This window comes from Mastomys coucha, unplaced genomic scaffold, assembly GCF_008632895.1.
Source record: "Mastomys coucha isolate ucsf_1 unplaced genomic scaffold, UCSF_Mcou_1 pScaffold8, whole genome shotgun sequence".
NCBI lineage: Eukaryota > Metazoa > Chordata > Mammalia > Rodentia > Muridae > Mastomys > Mastomys coucha.
This window is the reverse complement of record NW_022196914.1, coordinates 21,521,464-21,529,128: the sequence shown is the minus strand read 5'-3', so window position 1 is coordinate 21,529,128 and position 7,665 is coordinate 21,521,464. Positions and strand designations below refer to the sequence as shown.

Here is a 7,665-nt window from a genome sequence, read left to right as displayed (position 1 = left end):
CCAGTGTTTCTTAAAACTACAATTTTGTAGTGCAAAGTTAAAGCTAATGATTTTTTTTTGTTACAGAAAGTTTTTATTTTGAGATTATACAGAATATTTGCTTTCTAGACAGATCTCATTTTGAAAAATATACCTAGTATTTGTCATCAACTGAAGTGAACAAAATATATGTATTTTCAAGTAGGAGATAGCTATATAAAGAAAAGCATTCTAGATTTTTTTCTATTTGATTTTGCATTTATTGATATCCTTGACTTCCTCTCTGCTTGCTCTTGTTTATTTTCACAGTCCTATTTCAGCATCTTTGGCTTCTCTGTACTCTTTACTTTTCCTCTTCAAAGCAACATGGCTCCGTACATTGATTCTATAGTGAACTCAGGTTTCTAGTTCCCTCTAATTCTAGATTTCCCTCTGCTAACAGTGTAACCATAATTTATTTACCATTTCTTATCTGGATGTTAATTATGCTTGCTAGTATTTAGATAAGGTGTGTCCTTTAAAGATTCATGTGCCAGCCAGGCAGTGGTGGCACACGCCTTCAATCCCAGCACTTGAGAGGCAGAGGCAGGCAGATTTCTGAGTTTGAGGCCAGCCTGGTCTACAGAGTGAGTTGCAGAACAGCCAGGGCTACACAGAGAAACCCTGTCTCAAAAACAAACAAACAAACAAACAAACAAAAAAGACTCATGTGCCAGAATTTTGTTCCCTAGTGTAACAGTGCTGGAAGGCAGTGGAGCACTTAAGAGGTAATTAAGTCATAGGAGCTTTACCCGAATGAGTGCATTCATGGTTTTGTCAAGAAACTGGTACTAGATTGGTCACTGCAAGAGTTGCCTATTGAACCCTGGTCAGCCTCCCCCACGACCATGTGATACCTAGCTTCCACATGCATCCACTTTCACTTCTACTTCTCTTCCACATGTGGACCAGCAGTTCATCCATCAGTGCCAACTCAATAGATGTCAATTCCATACCCTTGAACCTCTAGAACTGAGAACTGAGTATATAAATTTATTTATAAACTTACCAGCCTCAGGAACTCTGTTATAGCAACAAGAATAATAGACTAAGTCATCTATTAAATGTAAGGTCTTAAAGATTAAACAATACTGTAACTTAGTGTTTCCCGTTACTTAGATCAAGAGTTCCCATACAGGGACAAGTAGTGTAAAGGTCAGGCTTTGTAGTCCTACCTAGTCTTTACCCAGGCCCTTTGGGTTTACTGCAATAAAAGAAAAGCAACCAACCAATCACAATGCGTAAATGAATAAGCTCAGGTATATTCTTTTTTTTTTTTTTTTTTTTTTTTCTCGAGACAGGGTTTCTCTGTGTAGCCATGGGTATCCTGGAACTCACTCTGTAGACCAGGCTAGCCTGGAACTCAGAAATCTGCCTGCCTCTGCCTCCCAAGTGCTGGGATTAAAGGCGTCTGCCACCACTGCCTGGCTTCAGGTACATTCTTTTTTTTTTTTTTGAATTCTAAATAATTTTATTTATACAGAAATCTTAACATTGAACAATATTAAATCCTAGATTCCAAGAAGCACAAACGAAACTATAAGCTAATGTGACTTTTTTTTTAGGTGACTTTTTTTTTATTAGATATTTTCTTTATTTACATGTCATATGATTTTCCTTTTCCCAGTTTCCCCTCCCAGGAACAAGCAAACAAAGAAACAAAAACAACAAGAACAAACCCCTCTTGGCTCTGCCCTCCCCATGCTTGGCACCCCTCCCTCTCCCACTTATTGGCCCTGGCATTCCCCTACACTGGGACACAGAACCTTCACAGGGCCAAGGACCTCTCCTTCCATTGATGATTGATTTTGCAATCCTCTACTATACACATGCTGCCAGAACAATCAGTCCTACCATGTATACTCCTTGGTTGGTGGTTGAGTCCCTGGGAGCTCTGAAGGTACTCTAGTTAGTTCATATTGTTTTTCGTCCTAGGGGGCTTCAGGTACATTCTAATAAAAGTTTATTTACAGGTTCTATAATTTAAAATACAGGTAGACTGATAGCTCATCCCTAAAATCTCAGCACTTAGGTGGCCGAGGCAGGCAGACTGCCATGAAAATAAGGCCTATCTATGCTAAAGAATGAGACTCTGTCTCAAAGAGTTAAAAATTATTTTTAGTATACATCCCATAAATAAATAGGTAGCAGCCTAGATTTAGCATATCATAGTTTGTCAATCCTGCTCTTAAGAAACAATGATTCCAGCACCCTGTGAAGTGGGTGCTACTATAATCTTTGTCTATGGGAGAAACAGAGTTCCGCAACTGAAAAGGAAAATAAAAATTTAGCAGGTACTTGCCCACGTAAGCCTGGGATTGAAAGAGTTAAATTTGAGACCAGTACTGAAAACCACAGGAGCCAGGAGCCAGGCCTGCAAGAAGCAGCCAGGCCAGGGAAGTCACACCACCAAAAAGTCTCAGCTCTTCCTGGATGAATACTTCTGCAGGCTGCACGGATAGAACCCTGGCTTCAGCTGACCTTCCACTTTCTGGATAGGCTGGCACCTCATGAGGTACCATAGAGTTAGTGCAGGGTTATGTAGAGCTGGTTGGAAGGCTCAGGAGGAAGTGCCTAAGATCTCAGATGAGGATCTAATGGCTCTCCCGATCCTCTCTGTAAGAGAATGTCAACAGCCTGATCTTGAGGGTTGTCTGTAAGCTTTTGAGGCTGCTCTGTGGACAGCTTTCTACAACACATTCTAACCTGAATGCTGCAGTGCAGATAGAGGGATGGTATGCATTGACAGAGTCCTGAGACGTCCATGGTCTGTGAAAACAGTTTACCAAGGGCTGCACCATAATATCCTGCAACTAATAAAGGTGGACACATAACCATATAATTACAAACAAAAATACTAAAATAGGTCTTAATTTGTACATATTGTAGCCTTATGTCAGTAGCATGATGACATTTACCAGTTTTCAAAAGGGAGAAACATGTGCTTTCTAAAATAAGTACGCATATTCAAATAAGTGACTTAGTTCTAGCACTCAGGGGGTTAAGTTAGTAAGATTGCTATGAGTTAAAGGCCAACTTGGATGACATAGCAAGACCCTTCCCCCAACACGTCTGTACGGAATACCTCAGTATGAGGAAATTTGCTAATTATAAAACTTCGGTAACAGTTTGTTTTCTCCCATATTCTATGAAGGTAGACAGGAAGAGATTTCATCCTTTTTGAAGATTTTCAATGTAATAAAAAGCAAAAGTGTTTTAGAAGAGTAAAATGCAAGCCTGGGCTAACCTTCCATCTCAGACTTCAGGTTCTTAAGCACTAATGTATTGGCTCTTACCAAAATACCCAAGAGTGTGTGCTGTTCCAATTATGTGATTTTCCTCAGGAAATGAGGAAATTTTTTCTGAAACGCCCCCATAATTAAAATAGTTCATACTGGGGGAGCTTCACCCTCTCAGAGGAGAGGGAAAGGATGGGGAGAAGGACTCTGTGGGAGGGGAGGACCAGGAGGAGGTAGGGCACTGTTGGGATGGAAAGTAAATAAATTAGTTAATGGAAAAAATCAAACAGTATCTTCCATGTATCCATGTATCCAGTTTTCATATTGAGAAAATCCTGCCATTTGTATAAATTCTCATGGCAACAGATATGTAGTCCCTTTCTATACTAGATCGCTCTTAGGACTTATTTGCCCCTATAGCCTAAAAGAAGAAACGCTGTTCCTACCAAAACACACACACTTCAACGGCCTATGTTTGAGATAGAAATCCGAGCACAGTCTCCTTGCTGTATGGTGTGAATAGTCAGATTCTTGCCCAATTTATACTGACATGCATGTGACTACAGTGCACTTCTCTGTACTCCTGCACACTGGAAATTCTTCCCCTACTGATTCTTCTTTTAATTTGTATCTAATAATACCTTAGTATAGACTTCTTTTTGTTCATTCTATCACTATCCAGCCTTCTCTAGTTTGTCTTTTTTTTTTATTTAATCTTCTTTTTACACTCCAGATTTTATCCCCCTCCCAGTCCTCCCTTTAACTATTCCACATCCCATACCTCCTTCCACTCCCTCATGTCCACAAGCATTTACCCACCCACCCCCACCCCAACTGATCTTTAAACTCCCTGGGACCTCTACTCTCTTGAGGGTTAAATGCATCTTCTCTAACTGAACCCAGACCCAGCTGTTCTCTGCTGTTTATGTGTCAGGGACCTCATATCCACTGGTGTTTGCTGCCTGGTTGGTGGTCCAGTGTCTGAGAGATCTCAGGGGTCCAGGTTAGTTCAGACTGCTGATCCTCCTACAGGGTCGCCCTCTTTCTCAGCTCCTTCCAGTTTTTTCCTAATTCAACCACAGGGGTCAGGAACTTCTGCCCATTGCTTAGGTGTAAATATCTGCATCTGACTCTTTCAGCTGCCTGTTGGGTCTTTCAGAGGGTAGTCATGATAGGTTCCTATTTGTGAGCACTCCATAGCCTAGTGTCAGGCCGTGGAGCCTCCCCTTGAGCTGGATCCCACTTTGGGCCTGTCACTAGTTTTTCTTCTTGTAAGCTTGTCCAGTGATTTAAAACATGATCTTTGGTTACTAATCATTATGAATCTTCTTTTTTATATCAATGAAGAAACAGCTGACCATTTTTGTTTGGTTAGTTGGTTGGTTGGTTGGTTTTTAGAGACAAGGTTTCTTGAGACAGGGTTTCTCTGTATAGCCCTGGCTGTCCTGGAACTCACTCTGTAGACCAGGCTGGCCTCAAACTCAGAAATCCGCCAGCCTCTGCCTCCTCCCAAGTGCTGGGATTAAAGGTGTGTGCCACCAATGCCCGGCTTTTGTTGGTTTTTTAAATGTCACAACTAAGAATGATTCTCTAGATGAAGAAACGTACACATAAAAAGGAATACTGGTAACAACTGTTTTATAAATATGTGGCTGTATTTTTCTTCACATCCAGCAAATGTGTTGTATTAGGATTCAGATATATTCTTCCCAGACTCACAGAGTTTCAAGATTTTCTAACACAAATTTACATTGGTACCAAAATGGGCAAGAAAATGAAGGCACAGGCTCACTTTGTATCAATAAAGGACATCAAACACGGTTGTGAGGCACTAATGACATAAGCATAGAAGGTCAATCAAGAATAGGCAAGTAGTCAGTCTTCAGGAACTTTCTCCCTCTTACATTTGGCAAAATTCAGTCTAGATATTTTAATACCTCAGAAAGAAAAAAATAAATAAATAGATGGTACATTAAAAGATCAAGTTACCTGCAATTAGTCTTTAGAAATAAAAGAGATGAAACTGAAACACAGATTTCTATAGTCTTTAGATTACCCTTCCTTTGGAAGGGTCTTGTGTGTGTGTGTGGAAATGCCAGCTATAACTGAAGATTTAAGATACTTGCTGACATGGTCCCTCAGTCCTACTAAAAGATTGTTTCACAAAAACAACTATCTTGGTTTCCACTGTAAGTCAAATTTGATTATGTAAAGGTGATCAAAAAGCAGTTTAAAGGAAAAAGCATATTCTAGCTTCCCAGTAAGAAATGGATTACAGATTGAGACTGCAGTGGCAGAGATATAAATTTTAAAGTTCAAGCAAGTTCCTCTGTTCTGCCATTTGTAAACTGAAAACAAAAGTTGGGTTTTTTTTTTTTTTTTATCACCAATGACAATATCACTCATGGACATACCAGTAGCTAGTTTCACAATCGTAGGAGACTATAACACAATACAGAAACATCAGGGTTTGCTTACATCAGAGTGTGCAAAATATTGTGCACTTACCATTACAAACATCGCAAGAGCATCATTCAGAGATACATAAGTGCCTGCTTCCTGTGGGTCAGTACCACCTCTTTTCAAGACTAGATGTGGCAGTCAGTGGAGCATGTCACTTGACAAGTAAGCCTATGTCTACAACTGTAGAAGTAACACGGAAATATTTCAGCCTATAGGTAGTACTTATTTTTAAAGTTTTTCCTAGAAAATTAATTTTGATAGCATGTCCATAGCCCTTCAACTACAAACATTTTGATAATTTCTCCTTTTTACATTAAAGTCTATCAGAATTTGATTTGAACTGCTTCTGAGATGAGTAACAAGGGAGCTGATGCAGCATGTGTTCACAGCTGTCGTTTTTCAGCAAGTAATAATAAATCTCTGCATGCTTGAAAATTACAAAGAAAAAGAATACTTATAGAAAGACCTTAATAGTTTGATGGGGTTTGGTGTATGCGTGTGTGTGTGTGTGTGTGTGTGTGTGTGTGTGTGTGTATGTGTGTTTCTCTTCACTTTACAAACAGCCCCTAAGCACTTAGGACACCACAGTATGTATATATGTAACTATAAAATTCATTTCCATGCTTACTACATAAAAATAACTATCAGAAATGTCAATCTATCATTATCAGCTGATACATATCCAACTCACTATAGAAGGGAAAAGAAAACAAAAAAAAAATCTAAAGTAATTAAAGCTTACAATTCAGGGTTTTTTTTTTTTTTCCGTTTTTTCCCCCCTGCTTGTTTGAAATTTTTGGGTGGTTTATCTGTGCTTTGCTGCCAGCTGATTCCCGGTTAATGGCCTCCAAGCAGATTTGAGAGGAAGCCTGAGGACTTCTTATTTTGCTGGGCTTCTGCCCCTTGGTCTTGTGTTAGTCCCAGCTCACTCTCAATTTGATCTAGCTCTGCCTGGTCAAGTAGTTCAAAATCATCCCCCTCCTCAGTGTCTGTGTCCTCTCCCAGAGTGGGTGCCGCCTGAGTGAGTGCCTGCCGGGCCCCTTCTAGCTGGTCTTTGATGGCAGCTGTCATGGCAGCTGTGATGACATCCCCAGCCAGGTTGCTCATCAAGTGAAGGGCTTGGTCGCTCTTGAGAGGAAGTGAAAGGCCAGCTGCTGCTTGCCTTTCTTCACTTGGTCTGTGCGCACTGTCCAACTGTTGCTTCTTTCTCTTGAGCTCTGTGGGTAAGCCAAGGCTTAATTCATCTTCATCATTTGTTCCCGTCCCATTTTCCAGAGATGGAAAATCTGAAAGGTCTCGAGAGAAAACTTCCTCACTGGGCCGGTCAAGATCTATGAAATGTGTGACACAGGTTGGTGAGTAAGTGCCAGAACACATCTGAAATAAGAGCTGTGTACAATGACTTTGACCTGAACCCTCAGAGCAGCTACAACCAGTGGTCTACAAGAATCACTGTAGACCCCCATTAGAATCCCACATATTAGACCCCTACTGAATCTATGGCAATATCTCTCCACAAGTGACAAATACTATATATATTTTCCTTGTGTTTTTAGCTTTCCTATTAAGCATAAAATAGTGTATATAAGGATATTCAACTTCGCCTAGTATGAGGTATGGGGTTTAGCTAAAGTTTTTGCTGTTTCTGATATTCTTCACTGTCAATTTGATTGGACTTAAGATTATGTAGGAGACACTCCTCTAGGCAGTCAGTGAAGATGTTTCCAGGGAGGTTTAACTGAGGAGGGAAGCTCCACCCTGAATGTCAGCACATGGGTGACTGAATAAAAAGATGAGAAAATGGGAAAGTGTTGGGCAGTGGTGGCTCATGCCTTTAATTCCAGCACCTGGGAGGCAGAGGCAGGAGGTTTTCTGGTTTTGAGGCCAGCCTGGTCTACAGAGTGAGTTCTAGAACAGCCAGGGCTACACAGAGAAACCCTGTCTC

At 40.5% G+C, this 7,665-nt stretch overlaps 1 protein-coding gene across 7 annotated transcripts in view; it reads right to left on the bottom strand.

Annotated features, from left to right (window-relative positions):
- Positions 1-4,878: 4,878 nt before the first annotated feature.
- Positions 4,879-7,665, bottom strand: part of Retreg1 (reticulophagy regulator 1) — a 141,806-nt gene continuing 139,019 nt past the window's right edge. For all 7 annotated transcript variants that reach the window (XM_031360630.1, XM_031360631.1, XM_031360632.1 and 4 more), the window contains one exon: positions 4,879-7,051. In XM_031360630.1, the coding sequence (XP_031216490.1) occupies positions 6,558-7,051 (494 nt within the window). In that variant the 3' untranslated portion in view covers positions 4,879-6,557. The remainder of the gene's footprint in view (positions 7,052-7,665) is intronic.